Raw genomic sequence first — 21234 nt, 5'->3', positions numbered from 1 at the left:
TCCTGGCTTGGCTCAGCCTCTGGACCTCCAAGTGCGCAGAGGTGGGCGGCCTCTGCTGGATCCCAGCTGGTGTTCACGTCCCTTTATTTGCAATTTTCTCATATAATCGTCTTACCCTGATAAACTCTAGGCATCTCTGGCACATCTTCCTTAGCTGTTGGTGTGGTTTTGATGGTGTCTAGTAAATTTATTCAGTTTAGAACATTGCATCACCCAAGAAGGTACCGAATGGGGAGGAGTCATTCATTCCGGGGAAATGGAAGTGCGTAGCCAAGGGGACAGGCGGTGGACTCCCAGTTCCCTGGCCCAGGTCGGGTCCCCTGGGCCTCCTCCCGGGTCTCCCAGTTGGGGCCGGGAGACAGCAGCTCCTCCCCACCCGCTGGGGGCGTCTGAGCCGGAGGTGAGGGAGGCTGCGGGCACCGGCCTCCGCTTCCTGCCCGCGGTGCTCGTCACTTTCACTTTCCTTTCCTGCGCCACCAGGCCAGGCACGGGCACTTCCTGTTTCTCCGCCTGGCACCGGTGTCCCTGCAGTCCTCCCAGGCTTCCCGGGGCGCCCGCTGGCCCAGCCCCTGGACCGGGAAGGGGCCCGAGCGGGCGGGGAGCCAGCCCCCAGGTAAGTGTCTGCCGGTCTGTCCGCGCTGCCCTCCAGTCTCGGTGGACGGGCTTTTGTAACTGGCAGCCACCCCCGGGTGGAGCGCAAGGATTTAAAATCTAAGGCTCTTGTTTGTAAAGGAGTGTTTTCCAGAGGTGGAGAAGGCACGCGGGCTTCTCCGGGGATTGGTAAGACGCGGACGTGCGGCGAAGCTGACCCCCGGCCCAGCTCCCGTCCCTGAGGGCCAGCCTGTGGCCGAGGGTGCAGCCGAGAGGCGCCATCTCCCCAACCCGACCCTGCGTCTACCTGCGTTATCCACTCCACCAGCCCCCAGCAGAGAGACGGGTGGAAAAGAGAAAATAAGGAGAGTCCTTTTCATTTCCTCTCTAGCATGTCGTGAACTTTTTATAGAGATTCTTTAAGCATGTTCATCATTATTTCCTTGAAATAAATTTCCAAGCCTGGCTGGTGGCACACGCCTGTCATCCCAGAGGTTGGGAGGCTGAGACAGGAGGCTCATGAGTTCCAAGCCAGCCTCAGCAACTGTGAGGCACTCAGCAACTCAGTGAGACCCTGTCTCTAAATAAAATACAAAATAGGGCTGGAGATGTGGCTCAGTGCCCCTGAGTTCAATCCCCAGAAATTTCTGGAGGTGGAAATTTGAAGGAATACACATTTTAGGACATTTGATGCTGGTTGCTAAATTAGCCACTTGGAGGATCTCAGCCTGTTTGCATTTCCATCCAGTGTCTGGGATTGTTGCTGTTATTTTCTATCTTGGCCAAGACAGGCAGATGTGCGGTCACATTGTCTTTCTGTGCATTTTTCTAATGACTAGCAAGTTAAGCTTTTCACAGATCATTGCACATGTGGCTTATTCTTCTCTTAGTTGCCTGCTCACGTTTTTTTTTTTTTTTCACTTAGACGTTTGTATTTTGCTTATTTGCAAAGTCTCTTTACATAATAGAAATCTGAACATAGTCATCTATGAGATGTGGCATCTTTTTTTTTAAGAGAGAGAGGAGAGAGAGAATTTCAGTATTTATTTTTCAGTTTTTGGCGGACACAACATCTTTGTATGTGGTGCTGAGGATAGAACCCAGGCCGCACGCATGCCAGGCGAGCGCGCTATTGCTTGAGCCACATCCCCAGCCCAGAGATGTGGCATCTTTCATAGTGAGCAAACAGGAAATAAAAGAGTCAGATAAACCCTGCTTTGCCCCTGGATGCCTTGGGCTGGTTACTTAACCTGCCTCATTCTCATCTTTCAGGATGAGGAAGGAGGAGTTTGGTGAGGTCCTATTTGGAATGCTGTTGTATGATGAAGGGTCCTAAGTGAAGCCAGTAGTTGGTGTGGGGGTGGCCTCCTTCTGGCTCCCATTGACTCTGCACTCACCCTTATACTCTCTCCTCCCTGTGCACACCGTTCTCTATCTTTTAGGATTTCTTTATGAAGCCCATATCTGTTCTCCTTTACCACTGCTGTTGTGGATTATTATTATTATTATTGTTTTATGTATTTATTTGTATATGGTGCTGAGGATGGAACCCAGTGCCTCATGCATGCAAGGCAAGTGCTCGACCACTGAGCTACAACCCTAGCCCCGGATTATTCTTTTTTGTCTTTTTTTTTTTTTTTGCCAAATTTCAATGGGAGTAGAAGCATTGAATGTGCCACTGTCACAAATGAAGCTGGAGAAAGTAGTGCCATGTTGCCTTGTCTTTTAAAAATCTCCAGGTGACTGGGTCTTTGTTAGTACCTCCCTGTTGTCAAGGTCATCTGCAGATTTTCTGCCTGTTACAATTTGTATTTTCCATGATTCATAAACAGTCCGTTTTGTACTTGTCACGTAGGCACGGCACAAGGCAGGTGTGTCTGTTGTAAGACGTGAGTGGTCAGGTGAAATAAACCACTGAGGTCACCCTTGCTGATCAGACTTTCACATCCTTCATGGTTTTATTTATTTTTTCATCTGCTTATGTCAAAACGTTGGGAGCTGCTTATTAGAATTCGTAAATACTATCAGGTTTCCATCTACCCATTTCCAAGTGGTCCCTGTTCCCTGAGCTTGGCTGGTTGATGGCTCAGGCTGGAGCCCAGGCCATCCAGTTTAACCCAGCTCCGTGTGGCTGTGAGTACAGACCTACAACTCAGAAGCCTGCAGCCAGCAAGCTGGGATTGTTCTCAGTTCTTCCCCTGCCAAGCTGCACAACCCAGGACGAGGTTCATGAGTTTCTGTGTCATTATGCTCAACAGCTAAGTGGATGGAATCAGAGCAGTGAGCTTGCAGGGGTTTGTGAAGATCCAAGAAGCTACTGCGTATGAAACCCTTAGAACAGAGTGGTGCGCAGGAAACACTCAGTCACACCAGCGGTTTTTAATGTCCACCTCAAGTTCAAGGGAGGCCCCTTGGGGATCTGAGCATCATTGGGCCAGAGCCTCTCAGCCTTTATTGTTGCTGGGCCCTGCCTTCTCCTCCCTATGTCTTTGAGTCTTTTAAGCAGACATTGCTTGTGGACTGCTAAGGGATGCCTTGGGGACCTGGATGTCTGTCTTGTGTGCCTCTTTCATGCAGAGAGCAGCTCCCCGCACGCCTGGGAGGTTTTCCCCTGTTTTCTCATTCTGCCTCCCTCCATAGGGTGATCACTGTGAGCAGGGCCATGGAAAAGGCTCTTCTTCAGCATTTCATATGCCGGAAACTGGAGATTTCCTATGCCATACAAAAGCCATTTCCCTTCTTTGAAGGCCTCCGAGACAAGTCCTTCATCACTGAGAAAATGTACAAGGTGAGTGGTGTGGACCCTCCCCTTGGCAGCCCAGCCCCCACCGAGTGTACCCTGTAACAGATCTCATACCACCAACCACCAGGGCCTCTAGGGTGTGGGAGGCCCAGCAAACACGTCGTACATGATTGCAGGATGGGCGGTTGGAAGACAGGGTGTCCTAGGGGCTGCCTTCCTTTGACAGTGCCATGGGGACCACCCCCATGGTGAATCACCACAGACCAGGTGGCTTGAAACCACAGTTCCAGGGGCCATAAGGCCAGAATGAAGGTGCTACAAGGTTGTTCCTTCCAGAGCCTCTGGAAGAACCTGCTGCCTGCCTCTGTTTTAGCTTCTGACGGCTGGGTGCTGGCACTTCCCAGTATTCCCTGCCTTGGGGGCACATCGCTCCCATCTGTTCCCATCTCGGGGTCACCTTCTCTCTTCTGTGTTTCCTCGCTTTTCCTTTCTTCTAAGGGTACTTGCATTTAGGGCATCTGGAGCCCACCCTAATCTAGGATGATCTCATCTCAAAGTCTGTAGCCTAATTACATTCTGCAAAGCCCCCCTTTCCAAACAAGTTCACATTCATTCACATCCACGGCTCCGGATGGGCATCTCTCTCGGGGTCGGGGGAGTGCCATTCGACCCACTGCATCCTCAGGTATTGCTCACAGTCCCTGCTGATATAAGGCAGGGCTGTCCACATAGGGCCATGTGGACAAAAGTGGCTCCAGGCCCAGGAAAATGCCAGCCATGCTGGAGCAGTCTTGGCCTGGGTGGCTCCAGCTCTCCCTTAGATCACAGCCAGACAGCACTCCTCAGAGGGGTCTCCTCCCCCACTCGCCCCGCCCTGCACCCTGAAGGATCAATTGCGCAGTGGCACCCTTTGGCTCCACTTTCCTTCCTTAAAACTCTCTCTTCCATCCAATGTTCCTGAAAGTGGGGTTCACAAGAAGACTGAATTTTTTTCAAGAAGGCTGCATAAATTATTTATTCCTACAACTAGGCACCCAAGCATATGTGAAGTGATCATGTGGAGCTGCGACCTCTTTACCAGAGAGGATTGGGTCTATAGTTTATATCACATGTCTTCTTAAAAGAGTAAATTTGCTTTCCTGTAACTTAGAAAACCACAAACGTATAATGACTCTCCGTTCAGTTCTGAATCCTCCATACTAATCCTTCCCTCCATGTTTTAAAGGAATCACTGGAAGCCTGTACCAATTTGGTCCCTGTGTCCAGAGTGGTGTACAACACTCTCACCCAACTGGAGAAGACATTTAACCTTTCACTTCTGCTGACATTGTTCAGCCAAATTAACCTGCGTGAATACCCCAATCTGACGGAGATTTTCGGAAGCTTCAGAAGTGGTAATGTGATTGCTTGAATACTTCTTGCACTTGAGGGGTTGCTATGCTGAAAGTTCAGGTTTTTTTCCATGTCAACCCCAGCTTCCCTTTGGCGTGGCTGGAGGGCAGCCCTTCTTGCCTCTGTCCCCAACTCTCTAAGATGAATTTCTAGAGGAGAGAGACCATTCTGCCTAACCTTTCCTGTGCATTTGGGGGATTGCCCAGTATCCTGGACAATCTCTAAGGAATGCTAAAGTGACGGAAATGCAAAGCCAGAGAGACCAGGTCCAACAGAAAGATAAGGAGAGTCAGATGGAAAGAGAAAGGGATAGGGATGGAAAATAAGAAGTCTCTCTCTTTGTTAGTGCGGTATACCACCTACTTTATATGACTCTCTCATGCAATCTTTTTTTTAAATATTTATTTTTTAGTTGTAGTTGGACACAACACCTTTATTTCACTTGTTTATTTTTGTATGTGGCCGAGGATCGAACCCAGGGTCTCGCACGTGCAAGGCGAGCGCTCTACCGCTGAGCCACGCCCCCAGCCCCTTGTGTAATCTTTAAAACCCTGTGAGGTTCTTATTAGCAGCTCTTGACACACAAGGAAACAAAGCTCAGAGTCAACTTTCTGTTTAGAAACAGAGCCAGAAGTGTGGGTTTCCTGATACAGGGCTCAAGATCATAACCACTATTTGAACAAGGCGGCAGGAAGGCATATTGTAAAGCTGAGAGAGGAAGAAGGTACCTGGAGAGGAAGGGAAGGATCATGAAGAGTCTGAGGAAGACTGGAGCATGAAGTACGCTGAGAGAGAGGGAGAGCTATGTGGTGGGCACCTCCCCATCACGATAAAAAATACCTGAGGGAATTAAGTTATAAAGAGAGAAGGTTGATTTTGCTCACCGTTTGGAGGGTCCAACCCATGATCAAGTCCCTGTGGTTTTGGGACTGTGGCAAGGCAGCACAGCATACTGAGTGTGCGGCAGGACAAAGCCACTCACCTCCAGGCCAGAAAGGGAAAAGAGGAGAGACCAGAGTCACACCCCCAGTGACTTCCCACTCGGCCCCACCTCCTAAGCACAGCGCTGGGGACCAGATCCTCCACACCTGGGCTTTGGAGAGACCTTTAACATCCAAACCATAGCAACTGGGTAAACAGAGGGGAAAGAAAAAGGAGCAGGGACGAAAAAAGAAGCAAGAACGAGAGGGCCAGGTAGTAAAAGCACTGTCCGCTGGGGGAAAATGTTTTGGCCAAAGTGTATGGTTCTGGCAAGGGAAGGACCTCCAGGTCACACTCGATGGTGACATCGCCTTCGGTGGAGTCCCTGCTGTGGACAACTCCTCTGCTCCCTGACACTTCACAGCAAGGGACTCCTCCCTAAAGACACAGGATGCCTTGAGCTAAGGGGGGAGCAAAGGGAGAGTCCTCCAGGCAGGTGCAGCTGTGCCTGGGCCCTCCTCCTGGCCCCTCTGAGAGCCCGAGAGCCACATGCCTGGGCTGGGATCCCACGTCCTCCTGCATCTGCTCCTCTCTGATTTTGTTCTGGGTCCCTTTTGAAAATGTATTCCTTTTTCTGTCCACTGGTTGAGATCCTTTGGCTTCTGAAATAAATAATGGAGACGATTGTAACAAAACCCATCCCAAGCCATTCAGAGGAACAGCGTGGGGGATGCCGAGGGCCTGGGCTGGTGGGGTCAGGAGGGAAAATGTGGTGTGGTCACATGGTCGGGTGCCGAATCTGCAGAAATGAGCAGAAACCAGAATATAAATATTTTGATCCACCTTGCTAAGGAATTTTCATTGTATCTTAATTTGCTCTAGGGAAGTATGTTTATTAATAAACAGAGACCTCTGTTAAAATTATAGCATTTATATCATTGACTAAATTCTACAAAACCAAAATTAAAGAAAGTTAAATCCCTGGGTACAAAGTCAAACTCAACTTTACATGTGAAACCATTTTGGGGGCAGATCAGGGGTTAGATGCAGTGATTATAAAAGGGAATGCCCACATCAATAAATAGAAAGGAGCACAGATGGACAGATAGGACCACAAATTCGTTCTAAGTCCTTGCAGGGAATGAATAACTCCATGTCCCCGTCTTCATGGAGATGGTGTATTAAGAAATATCCTGAGCTGGGGCTGAAGCTCCACAGTAGAACCACTTGCCCCAAATGCTCCAGGCCTCAGGTTCAATCCTCAGCACCAAGAAAAAAGAAAGAAATCCCATTCCCTAGATACTTGGGGTCCTGATGTGTTCTCCTTCATCAATCCCAGTGGGTGCTTCCTATGGAGAGAGGAGCAGAACCACAGCCCTGCCACTCAGAGCCCCAGCAGAAAGGTACACGCTGCTGCCGCTGATCCCACCTCACCCTCCCTCACTGAGTCATCTGTCCTGTGCGCCCAGAGTCAGTGAGCCCAGAGCAGCCTTGCAGCAAATCCACGTGACCCTGGATGAACTGCCTAGCACCTCTGACCCTGCCACGCCTCCCCCTGACCTAATCCAGGAAGGAAGAAGCACTCCAGGTGAGAAGCAGACCCTGCCCAGCACCCTTGTATCCCCAGCCTAGCCCACGCATGCCTTGGGGCCTGGATCCCAGGGTCCTGCCCTTATAGATCATCTGGTCCTTTCCATGCACCCCTCTGCCCACACAGACCTTTCCAAAAAGGATCCCAAGCTCCGCCAGGGGGCACGATGAGACCTGGAGCCCAGAACACCTGCTTCCCATTCCTGGACATCCCAACTTTCCAAAGCCCCTGGGCCTTGGTGCTCCATCTACCCTGGGCATTTTGGTCATTCAGTGTCCTCCCTGACACCTAGTCCCTGTAACCTATGATTTTTATTCCTCCTTCAGCAGCCAGTGACAGCTTAACACCTGAAATAACTGAGGAAGAAGACTCACAAGAGATGCCCAGCACTCCCCCTGGCGCTGGGCAAGGTAACATTGATCGGGGCTGACTTGGCTTAGCTCCAGGGGGCTGTGAAGGGAGAGCAGGCACCTGTCAACTGAGAGGCCATGGTAGGAACCTTGGACACAAGAGCTGGGGATGACAAGGGGCGGGTGGTTCACCAACTTCAGTGCAAAGCCAAACAACAATCAAATCTCTTCTGAATTGACGTGCACCTTGCACAACACTCACGTGGGAAATGCTTACCTGGCCCCTCACCCCACCGAGTATGCGGACCTGCCTTTGTGTGTCAGCCTTATCCATTCTTCTTTGGATTGGATTATAAGAACAATGCTATGGAAATTATTATTAGAAAATATCATAAAATAAGTTGGACCCAAGTTAGCTTCTCAACTTTTGTCACTTTTTTTCCCCAAGCCATTTTTATAATGGAATTGGTTACATTAAATATTACCGTGGTCTAGTACTATTATTAATTATGTTATTGTCAAAAATGATATTGTGGATTCTGAGCTCTCTGGTACCAGTATAATAAGGGGTCCTATTTGATCCAAATCTGTTTCCTGTACACTACCCCGATAAGGTTGACATAATAATCAGGAAGCTCACAACAAGGGATGATTCCATCTCCAAGATTTTCAAAAGAAAAAATACTGTTATTACACTAATAAGCATCTAATTGAGAGTGAATAATTGTTCACTTCCTCACTCTGTCCCACCCTTGCCTGGGCATTGGTGCTTGGTCACCCATTATTTTTACTAGTTGGAATCAATTACTTTCCACCTCCTCACTCTGGTCCCCACTTTCTGGTCCTGGAATCTAGAATTTTTTATTTCCCTCTGGTCAGTGTCCTCCAGTGACAACCAGACCCTCAAACAAAAGATAAGGAAGACCATACCCCCTCAGGCCCTATTCCAGGTTCTTCTCATTTGGACCTTTTTGTGTGTACCAAGAGGGAAAGCCATTTGCATCTTCTTGGAATGGGGCTCTCCATTCTCTGAACCGCCATCTTGGCCCCATTCCAGCTGCTCACTCAGTGCTTAGGTCAGGCAGGAGACGGGAGCTCCTGAATGGAGGCAGAGTCCCAGGGAAGAGCCTGAAGGCAGGTCTGGAAGAGGTAGGCACCAGTCATGGAGGTCAGAAGCCCCAGTATACCTGCTAAACTTGGACTCCAAGTACTATATGGCATCTGCAAAGGGAGAGCATTCCTCTGCCACAAGGGATTGTAGTGGGAACCGCAGGGGAGAAGGCCACAAGAACGGAGGCAGAGCCACTTTTATTAGAGAATGCTCAAAACTGCCCTGCCGAGATGCAAAGCAAGCAGAAAAACACTGGGTGGCCTGAATGGTGAGTGGAAGGGCAATACAGATGGACCCGCCTTGCCCTGACTCATGCCGACTGTGGGAAACTCCCACCCTCAACCCTAGTCATTTTTGTATCATTTGGATTTTTGAAAGCAGATATTACTAAAGCAATGTGAAAAGTAGTAAATTGTCTCAAAAGTTCAACAGTTGCTTATCCACACAGTCACCTGCTGCCATGTAGGCAGAATTGGAGACAAATCTCCTAGGATTGTGTAGAAAAGAAGAAAGTGGCGTCCCTACGTGGGATGGACATTTATTTATTCTATTTCAAGTCCTCAGCAAAACCAGCAGAACTTGGTTCATATTTGCTGTGAGTAGGTGCTAGAAGTACTGCCCGCCCCTACCTTTTTCAACAATCCTCCTCTACAGCTGTGCCCTGAGCCCTCAGCCTCCTCCACTGTTTCTCAAGGTGAAATGGTCACAGGTAGAGCAGTGAGTGAATATCCATATGCTGACACCTAAGCAATAATATGTTTCTGTGGCCATCAGAATTCAAGGTCACCCATTCCCTTCACTCTCAGCTGAGTTCCCTGAGCAAGGGCTGCTGAGCCTTGTCCTTCTCTTCCTCCCAGAGAAGGACTGTCTGTAAGTGGGTCCGACAGTAACCACAAGTTGGCACAGTCAAGGAAGAACCCTCCGGCCTGCAGGTTCCGAGGCCTGCAGGACATGCGCTCTCTCCCTTTGACTCCCCTGGGCACTTTCTCTTCAGACTCTTCTGAGCTCTGAGAGGAATTTTGTGTCTTTTGTCAGTGGTGACAGAGAATTCTCCAGAGTCAAATGACCCAGAGGAGCCCCACGAGGCACCTAGCACACCTCCAAAGAAGAAAGGTAAGGATTTCCTTTCTCTTTAGATGTCAAGAGAGTGAATTTAGAGTTGCTCTCTGTGATTCTGATCACATCTTGTCAAAAGCAACCACTACGTGTCCCTGGTCCTGATGGCCAAGACTCTACCTTCGTCAAAGGCCTTTATAGAAACTGTGACAAACCAGAAGGCATTTAGACACATGGAAATAAGCAACTGTCAGAATTGCCTGTTCTGAAGCCCTCCGAGGCCTGTATCCACAGTTTCTTAGCATGTTAGTCACACCAATTTCTTGAGCTGAAGGTTGCTTCTCCTGAACAGAACTGCTTCCTCGCAAGACACAGCCAGCTATTCTCTGCCATCCGTCACCCACACCTGTGGTCCACACCTCGCCACCCTCGACCCCATCCAGTCTCTTGCTCCCCATCCTCTCCTTTGAGGCTCAACCATTCAATTAAAACACCCTTCTCCCCAGCCCTCTCATCTGTTGGCTTCCCGCTCGTCCCTCCTTAGTTGGCCTGAGGCTGTGTTTCTGTCACCTCAGGTCCCACCTTAGTCCTGGATGCCTGCAGGACCCATGAGGACAGCAGATGGGCCATCCAGTACTCTGGCCTCTCAGCCCGTCATCTGCTCATTTCCAATGACTTTTTCCTCCACAGATTCTTGGCTGCCTGTGCCCAGAGCAATCCACAGGCCTTACCATCACTCAAACAGCCTGATTTCCCAGTAATTAAACATTCCTCTTCTGATACCTGTTCTTCAAGTTTTCTACAACTGTCCTTCAACTTCTGATCTCTCCTTCTCAGCCCAGTACTAGAATAATAATAAATTTAACAACGTCCCTCTCTGTTTTCTTCCTCACAATGTGTCCCCTCTGCAGCTGTCCTTCAGTGCTTTTGAATGACCTGTCCACTGGCCTTTCCTCACCCCCTCACCGGCTTGGAGTCCGAGATCCACCACCTCATAGCCTGTTGCCGTCTTCCTAACCTGCCCTGCCTCTCTGTCTTTTCCCCGGCCAGTCTCCAAAGAACTTTCTTATCTGCCTCTGCACACGGCATCTGAGAGAGGGCGCTGCTGGACAGTCACAGGCCTGGCCAAGTGCCCCTGCTGCGTCTTCCTGTGTAAATGACCTCACTCTGTGAGCAGGTCCTCTTCCTGCCACTGTCCTTTCAAGCCCTGCGCTGTCTTTTGCAGCTTCTCACGTGACACTCCCCGTTACAGTAGCAGAGGAGATCCCCTCACTCCCCCGCCAGCCCTGACGGCCACCCTCTGCCCTCCAGTCCTCCCCTCCTCACAGTACCCCTGTCCCTTGCTCTGTGGGTGTTCAGATCTCTCTCGCACCAGGGCCCTCTGCGTGGCTCTTCAGAGGAGCTTCAGCTGCCTCCACAGCTTCCCCTTCATTTCTAGAAATGTCTGGCCTCGGCCTCTCGTCTCCGTTTCCTTTCTCTTCTCTCTTTCCTTTCTTTCCTCTCTTGAGAGCCTCTTCTAACTCCACTTCTCCATGAAGCAGTATCCCCTAAGGCCGCCAGTGACCCCCTGACCACTGTGGTGTCCAGACCAGAAGTAAACACTGAGTCTCGCCGACATGTAAGGCTGGCAGATCTGTATGTAGAACCATTAAAGATTCTTTATCCTTTCTTTTTTAGGAAGAAAAATAAGAAGAAATATCTGGTCAACTCCAAAAAAGAGACGTCAGAAAAAAAGCTGCCCGAGAGGTAATAGAATGAGAGGAGGCGGGACCCGCGGGGAGCTGTTCAGGCCTGTAGTTGGGAAAGGGGGTTGAATCGTATTCCAAAAGCAAGGGGGGGTCATTGAAGAGCTCTCAGCAGTCAAGGGACTTGACCTGATTTTAAATTTCACGAGAGCGAGTTTGCTGCTGTGTACAAAGTGGACTGGAGATGAGCAAGAGGCTTTCAGTTCAGGTGACAGATCACATCCCCCAGTCAAAGAATGGAAGGGGGTGGGTTTTAGTTTATATCCATGATGGGTACCACCATCCTAAAGGGAGAATTAAAAAATTAAAAAGCCAGGCATGGTGGCGTACACCTGTAATCCCAGAGACTCAGGAGACTGAGGTAGGAGGATTGCAAGTTGAAGGCCCGAGATCCTATCTCAAAATAAAAAAGGACTGGGGATGTGGCTCGTGGTAGAGAACCCTGAGTTCAATCCCTGGTACCAAAAGCAAAAACTTTGCTACTTTGAGATAAGATGGACAGGATCCTGGTCCTTACCCTAACCTGGTGGTATTTCCAGAGGACAGAGAAGCTGCAGTCTTTGATTTTTATAGCCTACAGATGTCTCCACGTTCTGGACGTCATCTCTCTGCACTTGTGGATTTCCAGTTTTCCTGGCACTTTGAGACTTAACCTAGGAACCCGGGGCAGCAGGAGAAAGGCAGGAAGGCAGGTCACTAGGGAGGGGAAGGGGCAGCTGTCTGTGGACCCCAATCACAAATCACCTCTTGGTCCAGAGGCAGCCTCACCTGGGCACAGAAATGAAGAGAAGCTCCCAAAGCTGAATCAGGAGACTCCAAGGAAGGATCACTCAACCTGCAGCCCGAGGGTGGTAACAAGGGCCCAGAAGGCCAGGATCACACGCGCCTGGGCATCCAGACAGGACCGTAAGTCTGGGGAAGGAATGGCTGTCCTGGAGCAGGTACCCGGAGGGAAGGAGGGGGAGGGCAGGTCAGGGGAGAGGACCACAAGGAAAGGACAGCAAGGATGTTGGCGTGAGTGGTTGTCGGGACCGGTACGTGTATCTACGTGTGTCGTCTGGTGCCCCTCACCTCGGCTTTGCAGCCGACCCGTAGCCCACTGATCTCGTTTTGTTTGGTGGGGTCACCAATACCCCACCCAGTGTGAGAAACTCCTTTCTGATTCCCACTCACCACTGTTGGAGGGGCACCCGCCTCGGGATGGCTATGTTCACAGGATGATTTCCTAATGGTTCACTTCTAGAAGCGAAATCACTTAGTCAACAAGTTTGCATATTCTAAATTAACACATGTTGATCATCCAAGGACCCAAATTGTTCACACTTCCGTTGACCTCATGGAGATACCCTTGACCCTGCACCTTTACAAATAATAAGACTTTTCTGTTTTCCAAACATGAAAGCACAGAACAAAAACCCACTGGCTGTTCCTGAGTTTCCTCCTGCTGTGCCAGTGGCTAAATGTGCCATAGATACTGGGGTCCACAGTCTTCCCAATCCCCAGCAGCCTCTAGAGGTGAGACACCCAGCCTGTGAACTCAGGATGTCCTGGCCCTGACTTGGCCAGTGATATGCAGACCAAAGTGAGAGGGTCACTTCCACTTGGAGAGCTGCCTGCCCCTTTCTCTCCACCGGAGAATAGCCATCTTTGGACAGAGGCTGCTCTGTGGCCAGGAGCCTGGAGCATCCATGACGCAGGGCTGAGCTCCCTCTCATCTGTGATGATCAGGGAGCGCAGGAGAGAAGGAAAGCTTTGCTGCTGAAAAACAGCAGGTGGCAAACTTTTTTCCCAATAGGGCCAAATGACCAAGCCGTCTTCATCACACACACTCAGCTCTGCCTTCCTGGGGTGTGTGTAGGCAGATGGGTGTGGCCAGCTTCCAAGGAAAACTTACTGGTGGGAGGCCAGTTTGGCCCCCAGGCTGTCATTTTCTGATTTCTATAATAGATTACTGAGATTTATGAGACTTATGAATTACTGTGCCATTATCCAGCCTGTCTTCACTAATTGACCTGTTTTTTTTAAAAAAAAAATAAATTTGTCAGAGTTTTTTCTTTTGAGCATCATCTGTTTACAGTTACTAATTTTTTTTTTTACATAGGACTATTCATTTCAAGCTTTAATCAGAAATTAGTCCATTGTAGCACATATTATAATTTGTCTTGCTTTTCGTCTTTTACTAGAGAAACTTTTGGTGGTGGAGATGTTTTTATTATTAATGTATACAGGCCAATCGGTTTATCTTTAGCAGTATGGCCAATGACAGTCTCTCAACCTTGGCAGCCACTGACATATGGAGCCAGATAACAGTCCATAATAAGGCAGCCCTGTGCATCAAGGAATGCCTAGCAATGTCCCTGCCCCCACCTGCTGGACGAGAGAAGCACCTGTTCCTTGTCCTGACAAAAAAAAAAAAAAAAGAGTCTAAATGTTGCCTGATTTCCTCATGGAAAGGGTGGGGGTGGGGAGCCAAAATCGGCCCAGATTGGAAGCCGCTGCTTTATGCCATGTCCTCCTTCCTTTAAAAGCCCTTTCTAGAACCAGGCACAGTGGCAGTAACACTCAGTTGTAATCGCAGCAGCTCGGGAGAATGAGGCGGGAAGATTGCAAGTTTGAGGCCAGCCTCAGCAACTTAGTGAAACTCTTGGCAATTTAGGGAGATCCTGCTTCAAAATGAAAAGGACTGAGGATGTATTTCAGTGGTGAAGCATCCCTAGGTTCAATCCCCAGTACCAAAAAAATGGGGGACGGGAGCCCTTTCTACATAGGATCTATAAGTCTATACAAAATATACACATATATATATATAAATTATTAAAATGGCTTTTCTAATACTTTCTATCTGTGACCACTTTGAGCTTGCCGTTTTCCGTAGGGCTGTAATTTTCCTTTCCAAGGGACCATACCAGATTTCTCACAATGTTGGCGGGTTGGACACCAAAAGATTCACCTCCTGCCTGCCCCAGGACCCCTCTCATGTCCCCGTACTCACCCCCAAGACAAATCCCACTCACCCTCCTCCCTCTCCGTGCCCTACCCTCACATCCTCCCTTAAAGATCCCATCTGCCCTGTCCCAGCTGGCGGGGTGGGTTCCCGCCACGCCCCTCAGAGCCCTGTATCTCTTCTGCCTGGCTCTAATTAATTAGCTGCCTGCCTCCTGGGGACCTTGTGAAAGTCACAGGAGGTGGCTCTGAGTGAAGCAGTCTTGCTTGTTGCTTCATGTCCTGCTCCTCTGTGCCTCACAGTTTATACTTAAATAATTAACAAATAGAAATATGATTCATTCTTCTTCATCAAGTGTGAATACCAACCAATACCAGGGCCAATTACAGTGCACCTGTGTAAACTGGAAACCGCTTCTTCCCCATACACCTGTCAGGGTGGAGTCTTGAAACCAAGCCCTTTGCTGCGCTCTGCTGGAAGACTGATGTACTATGCATACACAAGGATTGTGTTTCTTATGTGACTTAAAGGTTCCCCCCTCAAAGGTGGAATCCTTGCTCAGTGCACAACCCACGACACCTTGTGTATAGGCCCTGATAATACAAGTAAACGTATCACTTTACAATTGACAAAGCACTTTGTTCTACCTTTTGTCATCTAATCCTTACAATAAACGAGTGTTAAGCCCATTTTGCAGATTCAATTAAAGGGTAAAAGACATGCATGAGCTAAAATCAACCTGATTGGTTCTAATCCGAAGTCCTCTGTTCTTTACATAAGAAAACTAAATAAGCAAACCCAAATGCCTCCTGGTTTTGTTTTGTTTTTTAATGAAACATTGGAAGAAGCAGATATATGCCAATAGTTGTCCCTCTGCCTCTGCGTCTCCTCCTCCTGGTTCCTATCTGTGAACGCTTTGAACTTTCTGTTTTTCCGTAGGGCTGTAATATTCCTTTCCTAGGGACCACACCAGATTTCTCACAATGTTGGCGGGTTGGGCACCAAGCGCTTCACCTCCTGCCTGCCCCAGGACCCCTCTCATGTCCCCTGTACTCACCCCCAAGACAAATCCCACTCACCCTCCTCCGTCTCTCTGCCCTGCACCCTCACTTCCTCCCTTAAAGATCCCATCTGCCCTGTCCCAGCTGGCGGGGTGGGTTCCCGCCACGCCCCTCAGAGCCCTGTTTCTCTTCTGCCTGGCTCTAGCTGTAATTAATTGTGAAAGTCACGGGAGGTCACTAAGTGAAGCAGTCTTCACTTAGCCTCGTCACCTGGTATCTTCTAATTTAACGGTGTCTGTTGTTGGCCCTTTCTCCAGTCACGGGACGAGCATGACAGGGAATCGGGCACCTCTGAGTTCCATTCCCAGGCTACCTCCTACACTGTGGGCCACCAGGAACTCTCCCCAGATCTGAGCCCGAGTCCCCATCTACATAATGAGGACAGTGGTCACCTCCTCTCTCTCACCCATTGTGTGAGGACAGTGTGGGCTGCCCTTCTATCTCCTTGACCAGTACTTTTCCAGTCGCCCATCTCCCGCTCCTCCCAGCCCCCTCGCGCCTGGTCACACAGCTCCCGTCCTTCCCAGGCCTCTCATCTTTCCATGCATAATTTTCACCTCGGGTTTTTCTCTGAGATTTCCAGGAATTAGTCTTCGACTTGCCAATTAGGGTTTTTCCATCCTGCTGCCCCGCCTCTCCGGGCTTTCTTTTCATTTCCTACCTGCTCTTCTTTGTTTCCACCCTCATTTGCTCTTGAATTGCTTCCCCCCAGGCTCCAAGCTGTGTGCTCACACTTGCTAATGGTGATCCAAGTTCCCCTTAGAGAAGGGGCAGGTGTTGTTGGAGCCCCCCCCCCCCCACCTCCCTGGGCCTGTTTGCTGAGCTGGGCACATGGAGCTGACCCAAAAAGCACTCCTGGGAACTGACCAGAGGCTGCCCTTGTGGGTAGGTGGGTGCCTTTGAAGTCCTCAGGCCTAAAGGCCCAACTCCCTGGGTGGCTACCTGCAGGGGAGGGAGGGAGACCTGAACCAGGGCTCTGCAAGTTGGCTCACTGCCCACACTCATCCCCTGTGAGCATCTGTGTCCTGAGAGCTCTGGGAGTTGGAGAAGGCATTTCTGTGAAGATGGGGAACTATAGAGGGTCCCCAGGGCTGTGCTCATTTCCCCCAGGGCTTTTGACTGCACTCCAGGCCACCTGTAGCTCTGCCTTTCACCCAAGATGGGAACTGGAAGCAGAAAATCTCCCACTTAAACGTTATAACAGTGAGCACCCTTAGGAACCCCTTCTAGGAGCTGCAGAGGAGAATCACAAGCCCACCAGGTCTGGCTCCCAGGCCAGACCTGAATATGGTGAATGCTGCACCATATTTCAGGGGAGCCTGGAGACACATGAGGGAGTCCGCTGCTCCGGGAAGAGTTCGGTTGACTGTTGAAACCAAGTCCTTCTCTCCCCCCCCCCCAAGGTTTCCTCACGCCCATGCCCAGCCCTGCAGCCACCCTGCTCCTCCAAGGATGGGCACTTGGGCTGGGCAAACCATGCTGTCACTCCTCAGGGGCCCTCTGCTCTCAGTCTCCCTCCCTCCCCACCCCCGTCTCTCCTCTTTCCAGTAGCTATCAGATTCTTCACTAAGATGCTGTCCTTTCCTTTTCCCACAATGCCTCGATTACTCATGTTTTCTTCTGGCTCTTCCAGTAAGTGTGTGAAACAGCACAGGGTTGGACCGCTTGTTCTCTTTGACTCATTTCAGGTGGAGCCTCCTCCATAACTCAACCTGAGGCATGGGCAAGGCATGAGTAGCCCTTTCCCCGTCCCCAGGACACGGCTCCTGCAGAGAATTACCCCACAGTGAGGTCAGAGGGCTAGGGAGCAGGAATTGCTGACATTTATTTCAAACGCTTTTGCAACTGTTTCTCTTGAATCTGAATCCAAGATCCCTCCTTGGGGGTTCTGAGCTGTCAAATCCCCATGTGCAATTTGCAAATTAATCCACGACTCTCTAGAGTTTTTTTTTTTTATTCATAAAAGAAGAAAACAGGAAGCCATGAAATTAAAAATGAGAGCAAACACTGAAAACGGACACCGTCTCACTTAGCCAAATCCTCGTTTGAATTAGGAGTAAACTTATGAGCAAAGACTTTTTCTTCAGCTGCATGATCACAAAGAAAAATTCTAGATGGGAACTTCCATCAGCACAGAGATAAGCAGGATTCTGTCGAATGCTAAAGAACATTGGGCGATGGCCAATTAGCTTGCAAGTTAAATACATTCAAAGGATGCCCTGTAAGTTCTTCTAAAATGCTCTGACTAGTGTGGGGCGCGGTGGTGATGGTTTATTTACTGTTCACCTAACTGATCTGACACTCAGAGTGGAGGACTTCCTGTGGCTGAACCAGAGAAGCTTCCCCAATACCATTTACATTATTGTTTGTTATTATTATTGGAATCCCAGGGAGGGGGAGCATTCAAGAGGAAATGTGAAGGAAGACTAACCCAAAAACGTTCTCTTCTCCTTTCAGAAAAACCTAAAGATGACCTCATGGACTTTCTGTCTCCTGAACTTCCTGTGACCTGTGGTACAGCAAAAGGGATTTTATATAAGGAGAAAATGAAGCGAGGTGAGTTCCTTGGTTATTCTGTTCTGTGGATCCCATGGTGATAGAAGGGAAGAGAAGTGCCTGGGCAAACCATGTCCAGTTCAGGACATGGACCCTGCTGGCCAGGCTGCAGAGACAGACAGGCTTCCTGTGAAGGAATTTCCAAAGCTTTCCACGTCACAGTCTGTGAATCAGGCCTCTCCACCCTGCATGGAAGTCGTCCGTGGACCTACAACCTGCTGTACATAGGTGTCACATACAATGCAAATCCTGTCGCACTCCCTCCACATGCACGCAGGCTCAGTGCTCCCTTCAAGCTTAGAGAAGGGGAACCCAGATTCCCCTGCTCCTGCCCCAGCTCACAGGAGTCCCTCTGGACCCAGGAAGGTGAAGCACCAACCCTGGGAGCTCAGAGGCTGGGATGAACTCTCAGAGGGTCAAGGTGGATCTCAGAATGGGCTGCCTCTTCTTCCCAGGCTCCTCCGAGAAGTGCATTCAGAATGAAGAGGGAGCGTGGTTCACACCCCAAGAATTTGCCATTAAAGGAAAAGGGAGAAAGGCAAAAAACTGGAAGTGGAGTGTGCGCTGCAAAGGAAAGACCCTAAGTCAGCTGCTGGAAGTATTGCAGTGACCAGAGACGGCAGGTGACGGGTTTACACCTTGGGAGGGTGAGTAGAATTTCATCAGGATTCAGCAGCATGATTTAGAAAGAGCTCAGGGCTCACAGAAAAAAGCTACAGGTGACAAAGTTAGGATGGGTGCTGATGAGGAAGACCTTCAAGGCCAGCAAAGTAGCGTGAGGGTCTAAATGCAGGGGACAGGTAGGAGCTCTAAGAAGCTTAGTCTGGCAGTTTGGATGGATTGGAAAGAGGGTAGCCGAAGGCTGATGCTGAACAGCCTTCCTGTGTCCTCTGCCCAGTAAACACCTACTGAAAGCCCAGCTCATCTGGACCCTCCGGGAAATGTTTCCAGGCCACCGTCACTGAGCCACCCTATGGCTCAGTGGCTAATCTCTCCTCTGCATTTCTAGGGCATACGGTTCCTGTCCTCCCAACAACTGCAGAGGTACTAGTCTTTGTGACCCCAGGACCCAGCACAAAGATTCCAATAATACTCAAAAAAATTATTATGGGGATGAAATCATAAGGATTTTATCTAGAAAGGAAGAACGGAAATGGAAAGGAAGAGCTGGGAGAGAGGAACTTGGATTTAAGTAACAGGGGAAATGATTTTATCACTAAGTACAGCCCACAAGAAGTGATTGTGGGAGGGAGCTTTGGCTGCCTTGGGTTTGAGATCTAGTGTGATGTCCAGGCGCAGAGATTCCTAGGAAGGAGGAAGCTCAGTATTAGCTTCCATAATAACCTCATTCATTGAGCCCTTCTCTCTTGCAAGAAGGACTTTTCTATCCTCCAGGAATAAACCCCAAGAGAGGAGTAAATGGCAGGTGTTCCTACCACATTTCTGGTCGCCTTGTTAACTCTGAGCCCCTGAGTGTCCCAGCTCGAAGCCGCCCCTCACTTGGGCAGGGTGACTTCATGACAACTACCCTAGCACCCTGCTGCCAGCACACTGCCACTGCTTTCATAGTTAATTTGGGTGGGGAAGTAAATGACTCTTCAAAATGAAAATTGGGGGCTGGGGTTGTGGCTCAGCAGTAGAGCGTTCGCCTAGCATGTGTAAGGCCCTGGGTTCGAACCTCATCGCCACATAAAAATAAATAAATTAAATAAAGGTATTGTTCCAATTACAACAAAAAAAAAATATATTTAAAAAAATGAAAATTGGGAGGACAAAAGCTGGTGATGTCCATGTGTTTTAGAAAAAGATCTGGCTCATGGGCGACCATCCTTCACTGATCACCAAGTATGGCTCAGTGGTAGGTGCTGGTTATCTGTAGCACTGGGGTGGAGTCGGAATTTGAGCTGTGCTTTTCTTTGCAAAACCCCTCCAGGCAGCATGGCAGGCCTGCGATGGCTGTACCACCCTCTCCTCCTTGTACCTTCTCTACTAGCTCATCCACGTCCTCCAGGCTCAGGTCCCACTAGTGAGCTTCATATCAGGTGTGAACTTTCCATCTCTTCTGTCTCGCCTGGGAGACTGGCCTGACCCTTGGCTGGATTCATTCGGAGTTTAAGGCACTGATCCTGCAGTGACATCTGTGGTATGAACCATCTTTTCCATGCTGATTGGAAGTACCGTGGGAATCAGGGATGCTCAGCGTAATAGCAAAAAGTTATGGAAGAGCACAAACCCCATCAATATTATAAAATAAACCAATATATCTTTAGAATGAATTTTTTTTGAAAATAGATGTGGGTTCCTAGGTATTGCTGTGGTTTGAATGTCCCCAAGAAAACTCATGTTGAAATTCAGTCTCCATTGTGAGGTGTAAGAGGTGAACACTTAATCCAATCACGAGGTGTAGAAGTATGACCTCTAGGAGGTAATTAAGGTTAACTGGGGCCATAAAGGTGGGGTCCTCGCCCAGTGGTACTGTGGCTTTATAAGAAGAAGGGGAGAGACCTGAGCTAGGACCCTCTGTCTTGCCATGTCAATGTTGAATTGCCTTTGAATTTACCAGATTAGGCCCCTGATCTTATCTTGAATTTTCAATGCCCATGAACTGAATAAACCTTTATTCTTTATAGATTGCTCTGTCTGGGGCATTCCATTGTAGCAACAGAGAATGGGAAGCCACCAACAAGTTTTGAGTTAAGATTATGCTGGTAATAATGAGTCTGGTTTATGGGAGTATCTAGGCCTGTGGCCAAAAATGTATCTGAAAGAATCAATTAGTTATTCTAGGGTAGGATTACAGGGACATTTGCTTTCTGTGTTATACATTTGCTTTCTGTGTTGGTACAGTTGAAATTTTTGTGATGACTCTATTATTTCTGTAACCACAAAAAAAATAAAGATCTTGAAAATCTAGAACATTAATAGCCGTATTATTATTGTACCTTCTAACTCTTATAATGCCGTGCATTACACATGATAGCCAGGGCACTCTTGACTGGCCTCTCAGACCTGCCTACTGGCAGCTACACTGGATCAGGAGAATGAGCTTAGTTCTATCCAAGGTGGACCAAGGCAGGCCTGTCCCTGGCCACACGGTCCAGCACTCCTTACCCACAATCCTATTCCTTTGTTAGTATGTGGATGCTAATGAAATTTCCCTGAATGTCCCTATA

General features: G+C 49.1%; 1 protein-coding gene across 6 annotated transcripts; it reads left to right on the top strand.

Moving 5' to 3' along the window:
* The first annotated feature begins 189 nt into the window (after window positions 1–189).
* LOC308631071 (sp110 nuclear body protein-like) lies at window positions 190–20977 on the top strand. Of its 6 annotated transcripts, none has more exons than XM_081261981.1 (13): window positions 190–310; window positions 481–613; window positions 746–780; window positions 3232–3379; window positions 4560–4728; window positions 6987–7235; window positions 7565–7648; window positions 9735–9812; window positions 11433–11501; window positions 12257–12406; window positions 17963–18061; window positions 18517–18708; window positions 19995–20977. In XM_081261981.1, the coding sequence occupies exons 4-12, from the start codon at window positions 3254–3256 to the stop codon at window positions 18669–18671; spliced, it is 1179 nt and encodes a 392-aa protein (XP_081118107.1). In that variant the 5' UTR covers window positions 190–310; window positions 481–613; window positions 746–780; window positions 3232–3253; the 3' UTR covers window positions 18672–18708; window positions 19995–20977. The 6 variants fall into 6 exon arrangements, with proteins under 6 accessions (XP_081118107.1, XP_081118104.1, XP_081118106.1 ...); XM_081261978.1 differs by having other exon boundaries at window positions 733–780; XM_081261980.1 differs by having other exon boundaries at window positions 717–780.
* The last annotated feature ends 257 nt before the right edge of the window (window positions 20978–21234 follow it).

The sequence above is a fragment of the Spermophilus citellus genome (genome assembly GCF_964194105.1).
Source record: "Spermophilus citellus genome assembly, chromosome: 11".
Classification (NCBI taxonomy): Eukaryota; Metazoa; Chordata; class Mammalia; order Rodentia; family Sciuridae; genus Spermophilus; species Spermophilus citellus.
This window is presented reverse-complemented; position numbering and strand designations above follow the sequence as displayed.